This window comes from Carassius auratus, chromosome 19 (genome assembly GCF_003368295.1).
Source record: "Carassius auratus strain Wakin chromosome 19, ASM336829v1, whole genome shotgun sequence".
NCBI lineage: Eukaryota > Metazoa > Chordata > Actinopteri > Cypriniformes > Cyprinidae > Carassius > Carassius auratus.
This window is the reverse complement of record NC_039261.1, coordinates 10,639,392-10,656,374: the sequence shown is the minus strand read 5'-3', so window position 1 is coordinate 10,656,374 and position 16,983 is coordinate 10,639,392. Positions and strand designations below refer to the sequence as shown.

Below are 16,983 nucleotides of genomic sequence, written 5' to 3'. Positions count from 1 at the left end.
TATGATCCAGAATCAGATCCCGAGGCTGAAACTGAACAAGAACAGCAGCAGCAATGGCTCGCTCCGAGCGGGGCTCGAACCCGGGTCTCCGATGGGAGGCGGAAGCACTAACAAGGAGGCAGAGATATTTTAAGCAGTTTTACTCACCGCCTGTGGTTCCAACACACAATCGTGACCCTTTTTCGTTTGGATTGCATCATCCTTAAGAAATAAACGATATGCAAATCCGTCTTCAAACTGGGCCTTGTTTGTAAAACAAGCATTTTCGAAATGCAGGGAACAAACACAAACACTTGCACAACTCCGTTGATGCTCTGTAAAAATAAACTCCATCCACTGGTTCCTTAATGCTGTTTTTTCTTTGGTAATCTGTGCAGGGTTGTCTTGCCCTGGCAACCAAAAACACACTCCTTTTGTGACATTTCGCGACGCTCTCGCTCTGATCAGTGAATGTCTGTTGTGCTCTCAGTGCTCTGCTATACAGGAGCGCGCTCTTCCGGCAGACGTGCCCTCAGGACCCATATAAGGAAATTCCGCTCCATCTAACGTCACACAGAGCCATACTCGAAAAAAAACTTTCCGAAACTTGTGACAAACCGGAAGGAGTATTTTTGGAACAGAAATACTCCTTCAAACGTACAATTTAATTTTTGAAACTTTGTCCATGTTTAGCATGGGAATCCAATTCTTTAACAGTGTAAAAAACTCAGTATGCATGAAATAGCATTTCACCCCCCCCCCCCCCTTTAAAATGCATGCATTTGGCAGACCCCTTTTTTTAAGTTCTTGCTTTTCCTATTAATCAAACTCATAGTGCCATGCTCTGTTTAGAAAGGTTCTTGTATCTTGTTTTAATGTGTAATAGTGTGTATACGTGAATGTAGGGTTTTTTGATTGCTCCACATGGCTGGCCTTTGCTTGTTGTATATAGGTAAGGCTGTGAGGGAGACAGGGATAGAGAGACGCATACAGATAGAAGAGAAACAAATAAAGAGACTTATATTGGCTTTCAAGCAGCTGACAATGAAACAGACAGACAGACAGGCAGCAGCCACATAAACCAGAGTGAAAGAAGTAGGTCAGAACGATGGAGAAACGGAGAGAGAGAAAATGTCTGGAGAGACTCTGAGCTGGTGAGGATAGGGAGAATGGAAATGATGGGATGAGTTTCATGCCCTCTTTTGTTTTCATCTCCATTTTCATCTCAGGTTCAGGGAGGAGATGGTATGATGATGCCACGAGAGGCAAACGGGGTCCAGCTGGCACCTGAAGTGGTGTTGAGTGACATTGATTGTCGGAAGACTCTACTAAATTACAGGAAACACCAGACTCTGTGTTATTCATTCTGAGAGATGTGACAGCACCATGCAATTTGATGTACATTGTGAACATTTGTTCTTTCAGTTTTTCACACACACACACACACACACAAGCACACACTGGTTTCCATGTTTTATGGGAACATTCCATAATGTTTTTTCTACTGTACAAACTGTATTTTCTACACTCTTACCCTAAACCTACACCTAAACCCCTCATACAAAACTTTCTGCTTTTTAAGATTTTCCAAAACAAAATTGTTTCCTTATAAGGGATTGAAAAAAGGTCAACACAAGGTCAAAATGTACTCTCATTGTGGGGACATTTGGTCACCATAACATAGAGAATACAAGTACACACACATACACATACACACACACACAAACACACACACATGCACTTCAGAAATTAACAAAACTTATAAATGTAAAAAATTCATAAATTTTCCATCATTCAACTTTCCTTATTTATTTGTATTATTATTAATACTATTTTTTTTTTCTTTATATGTTGGATGGGAAGTCTGCAGTAGTTGAACGATATAAAAATAAATAAATCAAGACTTTGATATTTTGATTTTTTTTATTTATTTAGTTTTTATGTCTTTATTTCTAATTATTTTTTATTTGTTTATCACTCATTAGTTTAAAATAAATCATTATCCATTAGCTTACAAAAGGTTCTTAGAGATTAATTAGTTTATATTTAATATTTAAAGTTATTGCAGCATCTGCTTTTATTTTAAAATGTTTAATTTAACAAAAATGTGCACAAGATAATTGGAATTTTGTCAATATTGGCATTTTGACTTTTAATGCAGGTGGTTTTAAAGGTTCAAAAGTTTTATATCATATGCACAATGCATCTGAAAGCAAAACCAAAACTAAACTAGTAGGGTATTAAGGACAACAGTTTTTTATTTATTTTAGATTTCTTCCCAGTTATGGTAGCCTTTGTTTTAATTTCAGTAAACAAAAATATTTTCAAGTTTAACTTGATTTTACTCTCTTTTAGATTTAATTTACATAATATACATAAGTTTCCATAATGAAGGTGGTTCAGACATCACAACAAGCATTTTAATTATGGTATGTAATAAAAACATGCTTTACTGTTCAATGAAGAGTCTAAACTGTGTGAAAATACAATATCACAACCACAGACTTTTCTCAAAGGACCTTATACACTGTCCAAAAATCAGCAGGTACATTTTTCTTTAACTTTTGCAAAAGGTATGTGAGAAAAACAAAGACAAGTTTATTTTGAATGCTATAGAAATAACAAAGTTCATTAATTTCCATGAGGTACAAATTTTAAGTGACTTATTCAGGGAAAATAATGACCTCATTCCGATGTACAGTATTCAATATTTAACTAGAAGTGTAAGCACTGTAAGCACTGCTCTGCTTTTTCGAGCTCAGAGATCATGACACAAAGGATCAAGCTAGCTGTGCAAATTTAGCTCATTAAAAGTAACAGTCTAATCTCCATCTAATGATCACCTCAACATCTGTCAGCAATAGCTTGCATTTGGAAACACCACCTGCTTCAAAGACCAGGCCCATATGAACTGCAACCACCTGACAAGCTCAAGCCTTTTTCCGTTTTGCTGTTTCCTTTCAGGCTTTTAGCCCATTTTATCATTGAGATCATAAAATGGGCACAGATTGTGTTGTGAAACAATAAGCAGATTTATCAGTTATGAACATGAACTAGATTAAAGGTTGAATTAGCAGAGAAGCGGCCCTGCTCTGCCAGTTGAACAGATTTTGAGAGATAGTGACACAATGATTCACTCCAACAAAGAACCTAGAGTGAATCAAATTAAAATAGCTAGTCATTTTTGCACAGCATTTGCTCACTCTTGTGTGTTCAGGGTCAATGGCAGCGCTACTATGCCAGACGGATTGGAGTGTGCTTGTTCTTCATTGTCAGCCGCCTGGTTGTGTTTGACATTAGAATACAGAACAGCATATCTCCGAAAAGAAAAATGATATAATTTTCTGAAAAAAATAACCATTTATTGGTGGGTTGTTTTCAAAAAGTGTTGATACTACCTTGGTATTTTTAATTAAGTTCAGTTGTCTTCCATAAATGCTTGTATCAAATTAATAACAGTGCCATCCTTTTTATATCTGAAAAGTCAAGGATCATGTTAGTTTACTGTGTTTTGAGAATAATGCTGATATTTGTACTGTACACAAACATGTGCTTAACTGTCTCATTTCAATTCTGTCCCTCTCTCTATAGTTGACTCCGGCGCAACCCTGTCGCGCCCACAGCGCCCCCTCTCGGCCCGGACGGCCCACCATGCCCCGGCCATGAAGGGCTACCAGGTGAGTCGCAGTTTGTCGCAACACTCCTCTGGGCCTTGCTACTGCATGCCTGAGGACTGTGACACTGCACGGGACTATATGCACCACCCCGACCACTACCAGGGGCACAATGACCACCCTTACTACCCGCCTGGTGGCCCCCCTGAACCACTGGCCATGGTCCCATCTGGTGGAGGCACTTTCCCTCGGTCACACCCCAGTCAGCCACAACCCTATGACTCCACCTGTGAAGAGTGTGTATCCTCTGCAGGGCATGGGCATAGTCATGGGGCAAAGATGCACCGTATCCCACCAAACCTTCTGGATCATTTCGAGAAACAGTTGCCCTTTCATCCAGATGGCTTCCACACCCTGCAGTACCAACGCACAGCCAGTGGGGAACAACGCAGTGAGAGTCCGAGTCGTATAAGGCATCTGGTGAACTCTGTCCAGCGCCTCTTTGCTAAGTCACATTCACTAGAGGCCCCCTCTAAACGAGAGTTTAATGGAACCCGTGGGGGAGAGTACCGGGACAGAGATAAAGGGCACCGCAGTGGTGGTGAGGAAAGCAGTGGACATCATTATTCAGGAACGCACCAATCTCGTTCAGCCCGTCGGAACAAAAGCCGAGAACGAAGCAAGAGTGGAGACTCCCGCCACGAGTCTCGAAGCTCCCGCCACCGGAGTAAAACAGCTGGATGGTGGAGCTCCGATGACAACCTGGACAGTGACAGCAGCTTTCTGGTCGGTGCAGGTAGAGGAGGACGTGGATATCCCACCGGGCATGAGACCCTGGATGCTGCCATCCAGGAGCTTACCTTGAGGAAATCTAAGGGGCCACCTCCAGGAGAGTGCCTGGCTTGCACCAACATAGCCATGACAGGAGACAGTGGACACTCTCTGAAAAGGAGCACGTGGTCGGCCATGACAGTCAGTCAGGCTAGAGAGGTCTATCCATCTTCCCGTGGAGGAGGAGGTGGAGGTGCATATGAAAAGGCATTGGTTCCTCTAGAACCCAAAATGAAGGAACGATCACTCCACTATCTGCAGGCAAGTTATATCTATTTATATATCTATCTGTCCATTCATCTAAAAAGGCATTGTCATTTCGATTCTGAAGGGCATACAACCCCCAAGTATGTAAGTGAGACAAACTTTAACAACATTTGAGCCCATTTTCAAGTCAGTGCAGTGACCTCAAATTGGCTTCCACTGAGATTTCAATATTTATGCGGCATCTCTGTTCTCAAATACAATCAGTCTGCTGTCCTTATTGACTTGCAGATTCATTGCATTGTCAAAAGAATAAATATGTCTGCAGAGATGGGGATCAGCACTAAATGACAATTTCTGTGAGTGAAAGAAAAAAATAACTTGATGATTATGTTTGTTATCAGCTGCTAGTTGCGAAGAATGGAGGCTGATGCTATTTCCAGCCTCTGTCAGCTCAGTGTGACAGGGGGAAAAACAGATTTTGGAGGATACAGGAAAACAACAGATTAACCCTTGACCTTCACAAAACACACTGTGAACACTCACAAACGCTGCTATTAATATTAGCAGCAAGCTGTGGGTTCCATTTCTCCTATTCATCTGCTCAATTGCACACAAAACACTGACATCCTGCTTTGTGATATCAAGTATACAAGAATACAGGATGTTTCTTAGCATCATAATTCAGTTTTTTGTGTCATGCGTGACTACCTATATGGTAGTGGTTCTCAGATTTCTTGGTCACGCACCCCGTTTAAGCCTATAAAAAAATCTACCACCCTCCCTCTTTCCTGAATCTCCACCCCACCTCAGAATACCAAATAATTTCACTAAATATTATATAAAAAAAACTAATGGGGAAATAACACCTGCATCAATTGAAACATAGAAATACATTATAGAGATTATAATCAGTGACGTGACGTCTACACTGGATGCAGCATGGTGCATTGCGACACTACAATTTCCAATGTAAAACTGATGCCTTGTTCTATTTTTGTCTTACTGACAAAAAGTTGAAATGATTTGCAGTGGTTGCTTTGTTGTGTCCACTGTTATGTTTAGTGTAGACACTGTAAGTGAAGCCAAGATCAAGATATGCCTCATCATATTTTTTGCATTTAGCTTTTTAATGACCAGCACCTGCCTGGTAGCCTGGTAATACCAGACTCTGCTACTTCACTTTGCTTCATAGACAGAGTCTGGAATGGCATAATAGAGAAGTGTTTTCTCTCTCACTAGGGGGCGCTTGTCTGAAGTTAAAATCATTGGTTACCCGTAAGCCAATCAGATACGTTTAGTTATGACGTATGTTATTCGCCTGTACAGCCGCATCGAAGCACAGACATCATGCATCGAACTCAAATCTATGATTGAACTTCCACTGTAAACCTGTTGTAAACACATGATGATGCGAGCGAAATACCGGAGTGAACATGGCTGTAAACGACTTTTGCAGTTTGAAAAAGAGTTGAATGTTCTCCATAACACAGCGAATTGCATCGCGTGTCTCGTTTCCTATTTTCGCGGTCGTTTCGGTTTTCGATTTCTCTAACCTACAATGTAAAACTTAGGGCTTAGCATCTACTTCACGGCTCTCAGCCCGCCCTCTGTTCGTTGATTGGCCCGGCTGTTTCCAGACCGGTGGCAAACAGAAAGCTCTGACACTGTATCAGACTGAGTACAGAAGCTAAATGAATTTGAGCGGAAGTAGGAAGTCTGACGTAGTCAGGCTACCTGCCTGGGTCTGTGCGACTTCATCTATGGCTTTTCTCTTACCTTTTCAAACACCGATCCATCTCCCATTCTAAGTTACATCCTTTGGCAGTTTACTGTTTTATTTATTTTAGTTTTTCTGATGATGCCCAACACCCACAACCCCAGATTCATGCATGTGGTGTAAATAACGAGAGAGGCAAATACAGGTCTATGCAGAAACATAAGCGACAAAGATGGCTTTGAAGACAGCAGAATGCTATACAGTGCAAAGTTGTGGAAAACAGTTTTTGCATCACCTTCCTTTCGAGCCTAACATTAGGAAAGAGTTCCAGGCCGTTTCAGTAAGAATGTGGTCCTTTGTTCACTACATCTTACAGCGGATTCATTTACAAACAAAGGACAGTTTGAAACAGAATTTTCATAATGATTTAGATTAAAAGACGATGCTGTGCCGGTTATATTGGATTCGATAGTAATGTCGCAACCCAAATAATGTACAATGTAGTGTATGTCCTTCTGTTTCCTTGATGAATGAGGAGCACATACTGTAATTGGACTCAATTATTGTTTTACTTTTTTTTTTTTTTTTGTCTTTCTCTTTCTACTTACACATACACTGTTAGGCTGTTGGACTCACCCACTGTGAAAACATCTAGACATGCTACCACAAATACTTATTTGTGGACACACACAAATGGGGGAGGAAACTATATCTGAAATGATTCAGGTTAAATGAGGATAACTGTTCTCCTATGCACTCTCTCACACTTCTCACCGAGTGTCAGCAAATGGTTATGTTTCTAAGGTAACAGGATGGAGATTTGGAGCAATGTCTCCCAAGATGCTTAATAGACCTTTCTTCAAAGCTACAGTACTTTTAAGTGTTTTAGCCGTTTGAATAAAAATGTTGTAAAATGAGGATGCTGTCAAACATAATCACATAAATAGATTTTCTATATCATTTAACATATTAACTAAATTAAATCAACATTTGGTGTGACCATCCTTGCCATTTTAAGCAGCTTTCTCCCTAGGTGCACTTGCGCATAGTTTTTTCAGGTACCTGTGGAGGTACTGTAGGTGCCTTGAAGTATCTTGGAGAAATTGCCACAGTTTCCTGCTAACACACTACAACATAAGATAGAAATAACTGACTTAAAACCATTTTTCTGCTGGTGAAAATACTAGTGTTCTAAGAATTTTGCGCACCAATGTATATAAAGCTAAAAATAGCGTCTTTTTTAGTTTAAAGCAAACACTCTGTGAAAGGTGTGACTAAACTTTACTAAATTTAAATGTAAGTGGGTGATTTCTGCTGCGTTTTATATATTTTCTCCAAAGCTGCCTGCAAGACACTTCTTTTCTTTTGGTGGTATTGACAGAAAATATCAGGCTGTGTAGGGGTAGTTGTATGTCAAATAGCTTGTGGCCTTTGGGACGGGTTATAATTTTTTTTTGCATTCATGCTATGTCGCATCATGCCTGGACTCCAAACACCTGGTGCTCAGTGAAAAGAAGACCCATTTCTGAGCAGTATAGACTGAATAGCAGCTATGAGGAAACACAATAAGCATCAGGTGCACCAGATCTCATGGCTGCTTTGTCCCCGGGCTTTTCAGTGGGACTTAGAGAAAAGTCAATGCTTTGTGACAGACATAACCAACTGTACCGTCTCTTGCATTTTCTACTATTGTTGCCCAGGGATGAAAAGAACATGCATAGAGGTCTTGCCCTGACACCAATTTATCTTCCTGTAATATTAGCACTTGCAAGCTCCAATTACACAAAACATCAGCTTCACCCTGATGGAAAGACATCTGGTCAGTTACGACTATTGTTTAGCTAATTTGTCACCGAGAGACAACCAGTCAACTTTTATATGCTCCCACGCAGTATGATGTACATCTGTAAAATGTTACTGTATAGCTACATGCTGTACACTGTCATAGTCAGCAATGTTGGATAGTAAATAACTATAAGTAGCAACATGGCTAACTAAACTACAATAATTCAGTTGCATGACAGCACCTCAGTTTATTTTTATCTAAACATCACAGATTTTTTGGTAGCAAGCTCTTTTTTGTCATGTGTAGCATGACAGTCAATATATTGCTGTTGTTGTTCACATTGTGTTGAACAATACAAGCTGATAATCAAATATGCTTTCTTAAAAAGCATAAAAAAACACGTTCTGTATATGTTGAGAATTCCAAATAATTTTTAAGAATTCGTTTTAAGGATTCATGATTAATCTGATTGTCATGATTAATCTGATTATATATATAATGTATCATGTAGTATTTAGTATATTCAGAACAAATTTTGTGAATTATTATGGTCATAACTTAAATAAAATTTAGATTTAGGCTGATTACGCCTTGGCTAAATGCTATTTGATCAAACTAGTTCTACTGGTTCTGCATCACAATGTCATGAAACTCTCGTGAATGCCATAAAAGACTGACAGGGAAGAGAAGAAATCGTTGAATAAAGTTATTTTTGTTTACTTTGCACAAACAAAAAGTATTCTCATAGCTTTATACAATTACAGCTGAACCCTTGATTGTCACATAGACTATTTTAACGATGTCCGTCCTATAAAATAGTGTAACGAACACCTTGCAGCTATAAACGGGGTAAATAATGTTTTATGTTTTGATTAACAGATAGCTAACACTTAACGTCGGCGAAACCATAACAATTAACGATTTTTTTATTTCTTTTTTACAATAGTGCTCTCATTTTAATGTTAGCCTAAAAAGTTAGCAGTTAATGTTGTGCATTTCTGTTTTTAGCTGCACACGCTGAAGATGACCAGTAGAGTGATGCATTTGATAGCAAGTTTTTAATCAATGGGATTCAACTCATAATTTCATATAGAATATGCTTTGTTATTTATACAACATAACGCTAATATTAAGACTTATAGGCTATTTGCAAAAAGGGTCCGAATGCACATGAACATATCTGTGGGGCTCTGAATGCGAACTTTTGTGGACGTGTTTTAAATCCCTGCCGCCAAGATGCTCCTCTGTCGGGCACAGATTATGGAAAGTGAAACATAAATCTATAGGGGTGGTTGGATTTATTCACGCACTTTAAAATATTAATTTGAAGCTTCTTTCTTTTGAGATTCTTAGCTTTATCATAATAGGCTGTATATTAACTTCTTGGGGGAAAATCAGTAGTTCTATGTGAAATCAGACATTTGAGCTCCAATCAATAACACCCCATGAATATTCGACTGTTAGATTGGTAGTCAAATCAGACTCCTCGAATCAAAGCATCGATTCGTCCACTATTCGGGGTCACCACAAATTAATTTGTGCTCCAAAGATGAACAAAGGTCTTAAGGTTTTGGAATGAGTAATTAATGACAGAATTATAATTTTTCGTGAACCATTCCTAAAATATCCCTAAAAAGTTCATGCAACTAGCCAAAGGTATAAATGGTATGAAGCGTATCTCCACTGACCACTTGGGATCACTCAGATCATGCATGCGTCGTGCGTGATCTGAGGCGCTCATCCCTACACCCTAATCCCCTTCACACCTTCTGGAGTGAGAGCTTCGAAGGGTTAAAGGGTGTAGGAGACCAAACAACTGTTTCTTGAAGTGCCTTTCTGCTTCATAATCATCTGCCCACAGGGAGGCACCGTCATCATGCAAAAAATCTGCGCAAAGGATCATGGGAGGCCAAAGGGTTTGGAACAACATCGGGGGAATATATTAATGACAAAAATTTATTTTTGGGGTGGAGTATCCCTTTAATACCAGGTGTAAACAGAACCTTTGCGTGAGTAGTTTGTAGTGTAGCTGACTATTTTTTACAAAACGGTAGCTTGACTGTAGTATGAATACTTGAAATCCTGAGTAGCTTGCAACTTTGGAAGGTACAGTTTCAAAGTAGATTCTGACATCCAGATAACCCCCAAGTCTGCATATAAACCCCATCAGTGCTCATTCTGTGTTCCATCATGAAGACCAACTGGGCCATAGGAAATTAGGTGAGGTCTTACAGTGATAGTTGAAGGCAGAGCAGCTGACTCAGCTACGCTGAGCCTCTGGGGAGAAAGAAACCCAGCTGTGGGATGAAGCTCAGTTGGGGGCTCATCGCAGGAGAGCAGTTTTTTGATGTGATCTGATCTGAAGACATGGGGATGAACCAGATGAATCTTCTGTTACCAGTCAGTCGATCTGTGTCGCAATTAGCAGAGGAGCAGAAGGATGTGAAATGTGTCAATATAATGAGACCAAATACCAGGGGCTGTTGGGGGGGAAATAAGAGGATGAGAACAATAACACATGTTGCAAGGAAGGAAATTGTGTTTTTATAGACAGGGAGATGGGGATTTATATGGATGAAAAAAAAATACATTCTTGAGAATATCTTCTTTTATGTCCCACAGAAATATGAAAATCATTCATTGAATACAGAATTGTCATTTTTGGGTGAACTGTCCCTTTAAATTAAAATACTTTCATTATTTTCTCACCTACACTTTATTCATTCCATCCACATTATTTTTTGTGATCTATTCATTAAAAGGCCAATTATGTCAGAGTTAAGCAAGAAAAAAAGGCATGACATTAATGCAGTGACATTACATGTATGTCTTTGCAGGAACAGATATTTTTTTTGCTGCATTAAAAGAACAAAATTGAAGTCTGGGGGAAAATGAGGAGAACAATGGAGACACTCAAACCAAGAATTAGACAAATTAATGATCAGCTTCTCCAGAAGAGGCGAATAGAATTCCTGATTCAAAATTATGTTTGTAGTTTTTGTGTACCTAAGTGCATGTGTGTATTAGAAGGAAAATAGGAAGGGGCGGAGCCAAGAGAAACAGAGATGGATAGAGATAAAGTCGCATCATCCTTTGAACGAGATGACCTCTAAGTACCCCACTGAGTGTTCAACTGATAGATAAGGCGTTTCTTATCTTGTGTGTGTGAGCACAAATCCATCTCTCCTTGGTCATTTGGTGGTGGGATTATCATCTTATGTCAGTGAAATCAAGGGGTGAGAAAATAAGTATAAATCTATCTGTTGAGGCACAACCTTCCATTGTTTTATATATTTGTCTGGATTTTGATGTATTCATGTCCTCTTTTTGAAAAAAAATATCCAATAACTCCATACCTACAATCTTAAAGGGATAGTTCACTCAAAAATGTAAATAATTCTGCAGTTTCTTTCTTTTTTTCTGAGAACAAAAGACAATATTTTGAAGAATGTTGGTACCCAGTTGACAATAGCCATTGACTTCCATGATATGGAGAAGAAAAGAAGAAAAATACAGGTTTGGAACAGCTTGAGGGCGAGTAAATGATGACAGATTTTCATTGTTGGGTCAACTATCACTTTAAGTGTGCTAATAATTTTTGGATGTTTTATTTAATTCAAGATCCTGCATCCTCTTAGTGAAAACTAAATGATTAACAAAAATTAAACACAGAGAATATGTATACGGTTAAACACTTTTATTAAAATACTTTTGTTAAACAAACTGCGCCCATCTCACCTTGCCCTGAATTAAAAGAGTTGTTGGTTCTGGTATTAAATGTCTAGCCAAGCTTTAGTGGGTGTATAGCTTGTACGACACTATTTTTTATTTTATGTTTTCAAAATATCTGACAGGGAGCAAATGTAGAGGCAAAAAAATATATATAAAAAATATATATATTATTCGGCAATAATACGCAGCGATGCTATCAGAAAAGGACATGGCTCTGGAGAGCAGAGTTCATCGAAATAAATAATCTTGCCTCTCCCCTCTATAACCTGCTATCTCCCCACATCTGTGTTCTGTCCATGCTCCAGCTGAGGGGCAGCTCTTGAGTGTGATGACAGCTCTAAATGTACAGCTGGTGCCTTTCATCCCTGTCAGCCAATCAGATTTCATTTTACTCAGCTGCCCTCAGTTCAACCCTGCAAAACCTCTAGTTATGCTGTAGCCAGAGAGCCACAACAGATTTATTTCTTTTTTTTCTGATATACATAAAACCTTTCGTTGCAGTATCATTGCATTTCTCTCATATAAATGATAGCTATGAAACAATAAGTTTAGGTCTTGAAATAAGCACTTGGACTTTTTACTCTTTGAATCACTTCAGACAGTCAGTCTGTGAATTGGAGATGGAGTTGACTCTTCCTACAAGTTTCATTGATACACCAGTAGGTGGAGACAAGTGGCTTTCTTATATTGAGTGAGTCATCGAAACATTAACTTTTCTCATTCTTTCAAAGCATTGATTCCTTCTGGTACAAAACAAGTAAGTCACTGAATTATTCACTCTGATTTGTTCAAAAATACAGATACATTTAAGAATGAAACAACTGATTTTATGAGTGAATCAGTGAATCATTCACTCATCCTACAGTATATGTTCAGCAGATTTGCTCGATTCAAAGAAACTGCAGATGTTGTGTCTAAAATGTAAGTTCCTCAGTATTAGCTTTTTAAGTAAATATAAACAGCCTCATCCATCATCAGCTTCATAAGTAAAAGGCCATGTTGACAGTAAGTTGTGTGTCTCTTGCAGGTTCCCTCAGATGACTGGTGCGGTGGTGGGCCATCTGACAGTGGTGGGGAGATCCCTTGCAGACGTATGCGCAGTGGCAGCTACATCAAGGCTATGGGGGACGACGACAGCGCTGACTCAGACACCAGCCCCAAAGCCTCACCCAAATCAGCCCTTATTGCCCAGAGAGAAGCCTTCCGCCGCTCCGTCAGCATGGACCAGCGCTCTTCCACCACATCTAAGTCAGCTGTCACTTGGTTTTCAGTTTCAATTTCCAGATTCTCTGGCCATTTTTTTGTTGCTATTTTGAGATTTCTATTTGCACTATTAACAAATAGCACACTGGACTACAATGTAAAATGAATAGTTCATGAAAAAAGTATGATATATAGTAAAGTATATGGGTGTACCAAGCTAAATCTAATTTGTACATCATTTTACAATGGTACCACGACTGAACGTAAGGATTGAGTGGTGTATGTTCTGCTGTATGTGCAATCTGGGGATTTAATGGTGTATTCCTCTTCTCAGGTACTCATGTAAACAGTGTACAGACATCTACCCAAACAGTCGAACCACACCTAAAGGCCACGCTCGCTCTCGTAGCGCCACACGCTCTCTGACCAGCGCTCAGGTAAAACCATACAGTGTTAAGGAAAGCGGCTGTTATAGTGTTCTAGATAAATGCTTACTGGCTGAATGTCAACAGAGCACACCCACTCATATTCTGGTAACTATATATGTCACTAGGTATAACCCTGATTAGTAATAATGTGAGGTCACGTTCAGATTTTACATTTTATTTATCAGCTGAACCGTTGCAATTCATTAAAACCTAGTCTTTGTATGTTTTAGCTGAGTGAAAGTCTGAATCTGTTTGGAGAAATGGAATCACAGGCTGTCGAGGCACTGGACCTACCCGGATGCTTCCGCACCCGCAGTCACAGCTACGTTCGGGCTATCCAAGCCGGCTGCTCCCAGGACGATGACTGCCTGTCTGTCTTTTCCATGTCAGGCCCACAGGGGAGCATGAAGGGCGAAGCAGGTGAGCCATCAGCATGTGTTTACATATGTGTGGGTATACCTAGTTTCCATGCTGTCACAGGGATTAGATTAGTGACTTAATGAGTTTTTGGATCAGTCTCATAGGAATTGCTGGAGAAACATGCTCCAGCCAAGGGATTAATATTAAAACTGTTTTCCTTCTGTCTCTACATTCTCACTATATCAAGACTGTAAACAAATGTTACATCGTAAGCACATTTAAATGCTCAAATTCCCACAAGACGTCTGTCTCCTTGACTGTCCCTTGGGTTGTAGTCAAGATTTTGGTCGTAGTGTTAATCTTGTCAGTGAATTACTGAAATTAATGAATATTACAAAATCCAAAAGACAGGATAAAAGCCAAACAACAAAACGTCTTTACATTATGTGGTCACGATTGCAATCGCATTTTATTCCCTCTCCCACTTTTTGACATGTGGATGACTTTGTCTTTTCCCCACTGTCCTTTATTCTCTCGTTTAGAGTAGAGAATCTCACATGAGATTTATTAAAGCCCTTGTGAAGTGTCAAAAGCATCCATCTGCAGTTTCCCAAGGCAACACTCGTGACACACACCGACGTGTGAGTGTTTTAAGAGAGAGGGATGAGGAGAGGACTTAGGCGTGCTTTTTTAAAACTCCTTTAATCTCTGAGTATGTCCCTCTAAATTTCATGTCTAGGTTCTCAAGAGCTACTGATTGTGTCTGTGTGTGTGTGAGCGGATGCTTCTTAAGCCATGAGGATGTGTCTAAAGCTTTTGAATGATAATACTCGATAGGGGATTATAAGATGTAATGTATATATGTATATTTCTCTGTTTCTGTCTTCTCGATACAGAGAATACATTTGCATATATGTGTGCGTTCTCACAATTCTGTCTTTGCTGTAAATTTTTGTTAATCTATCTATCTATCTATCTATCTATCTATCTATCTATCGTCTAACTGTCTAAGTCAGTGTTTTTTTTTTTTTTTTTTTTTTACAATTGCTAGGGCACATTTCTCTACACTTGGGCAACTTTTTAAAAACTCTTCATGCAGTTGTCCTTACAAAGTTTCAGCTTTTCAGTTAATTCCAAATCCAAATGTTCTGAAACTACCAAAACACAGCCATTCTTCCGTAACCTTAAAAAAGTCAGTCACTTTTTTAAAAACAATTAATGAGCCTAAAACACTAACTGCAGGGAGCATTGGGTACTAATACTAAAGAGGTCAGACATTTAAATGTAGAAGCCTAAGGTCGTCACCAACATTGGATTTTTTTTTCTCTCTTGCATTATGGCCAAAAGAAAAACAAAAAAGGGGGAGGATGAAATTACAAACAAGGTGTCACTATAAAGGTGCTACATCCTTGATTGTATATTTTAATTGTACTGACAACATTAGTGTTCGTGTTGGTTTGTGTGTCCATCTTTTTTCTTACCTACATAAAATGTGCCTAGTACTTGAAGCCTCTAGCAGCTGTAAGTCCTTGCAACCTATCCTCTGTTCTCCTTACTAATGATTTTCCTTCTTCACTTCCTCAGCAGAGAGTTAACTTAACTCAGAGGAAGAGTATGTTTAATTCCTTCTGTGGCGACTGTTTTGAATGAACAGCCCTTCATCTTTCAAAAGAAAGATATATTTGAATAGCAGTCTTAATAAAACCTTTATGTCTTTGTCGGTCTAGTGTTCCCATACAGGAAAGGACCCCCTCCTCTTCCCCCTCGCATGTCCAAGCCAATGATCTCTGTGACCGCTCAGAGCAGCACTGAGTCCACTCAGGACGCTTACTTCCAGAGTACAGGACAGCCCGCACTGGTCCGGCCCAGACAGCAGAGCAACTCAGTGGACCTGACTGAGAGCAGTGGGGGCCGTAGCTCCAGAGGTGGGCACTATCTTGGCGGGGGCACTGTGCGTGTCAGGCAGAGTAGCAACTCCGTAGAGAGTCTGAACAGCAGGGCCCTTCAGAGCATCGCCTACTCTGGTGGACCTGGTCCACTGAAACCGAAACACAGCAGCTCAGCTGATAACCTTCTAGAGGGGCCCAGGGGATCTAGGGACCGAGCTGGAGGCAGTCTGGGAAAATCAGCCTCTCTGCCCCAGAACAGTATGTCCCTTGCTAAAGCTCTGACTGGAGGAGAGGAGTTCAAACAGGAAGGACGAGGAAGGAAGTGGAGACCCTCTATTGCAGTGCAGGTATAAGAGGGGATAATCCCGTGAGAGATTCAGTCCGAATGATGTCTCTCTCCTGAAACATTTTGTTAAATGTCTCTCATTGTGTTTTCCAGGTGGACAGCTCAGAGACATTGTCTGACTCAGACCCAGAAGGCAAAGCGCTGAGAGAGGTGCACTCCATAGGGGTTCAGGTGGAGGATGACAAAAGGTAAATCTAACAGGTTTCATTTTTCATCTCTATATCTGATAAATGTTTTTTTTAAATGGAATAAAACAGCACAGTTTTGTTACCTGTGTTGATATATGTCCTAATAAGCTGTGTATTAAAGGGCTCCTCACTAAATTTAAATTGTCAGTAGATTTTCATTTACATAGCCATGAATCATGGGTTGCTAGTACTATTGCTGTTTGGTGGCATTTTTTATTAGTGGGAGGGACATTCGCATACTAGAGAGCATTTATTTAATTACGATTAATAATTATTAAAAATGTTTTTTGTTTTATGTTTTAACATTCCTGAGTGCAACATGAGTCATCAGAATTGTATCTATGTAAAATAAATGTATTACATTTTGTTGTTTTAAATATGGGTTGGGAGCTGAAAACTGTTACAAATCATGTTATTTTTGAGTAAATCAAGCAGACACAACTAACTAATCAGGGGTGCGTTTCCCAAAAGCATCGTTAAGAGGGAACCCACAATGAATCAAACATCAAATAAAGCAAAAACAGGGAACAAATTTTAATAAATTAGTCATCAGGTGCTGCATCTCAGAAATCTTGAATCAGTTAATTAGCAGAAGTTATTCCTCCAACACATGCACATGACGGCATTAACAATGGCCCTAAATTGTTGAACTAATGCGACTGTGTTCTGGAAACAGTCATGGCTGGCTAGTTAGTTTCCACAA

At 39.5% G+C, this 16,983-nt stretch overlaps 1 protein-coding gene across 3 annotated transcripts in view; it reads left to right on the top strand.

Annotated features, from left to right (window-relative positions):
• The window catches only part of dlgap3 (discs, large (Drosophila) homolog-associated protein 3), a 184,305-nt gene that overhangs the window by 155,253 nt on the left and 12,069 nt on the right, over positions 1-16,983 (top strand). For all 3 annotated transcript variants that reach the window (XM_026288854.1, XM_026288856.1, XM_026288855.1), the window contains 6 exons: positions 3,571-4,685; positions 12,894-13,114; positions 13,404-13,506; positions 13,728-13,917; positions 15,585-16,093; positions 16,186-16,280. In XM_026288854.1, the coding sequence (XP_026144639.1) occupies positions 3,642-4,685; positions 12,894-13,114; positions 13,404-13,506; positions 13,728-13,917; positions 15,585-16,093; positions 16,186-16,280 (2,162 nt within the window). In that variant the 5' untranslated portion in view covers positions 3,571-3,641. The remainder of the gene's footprint in view (positions 1-3,570; positions 4,686-12,893; positions 13,115-13,403; positions 13,507-13,727; positions 13,918-15,584; positions 16,094-16,185; positions 16,281-16,983) is intronic.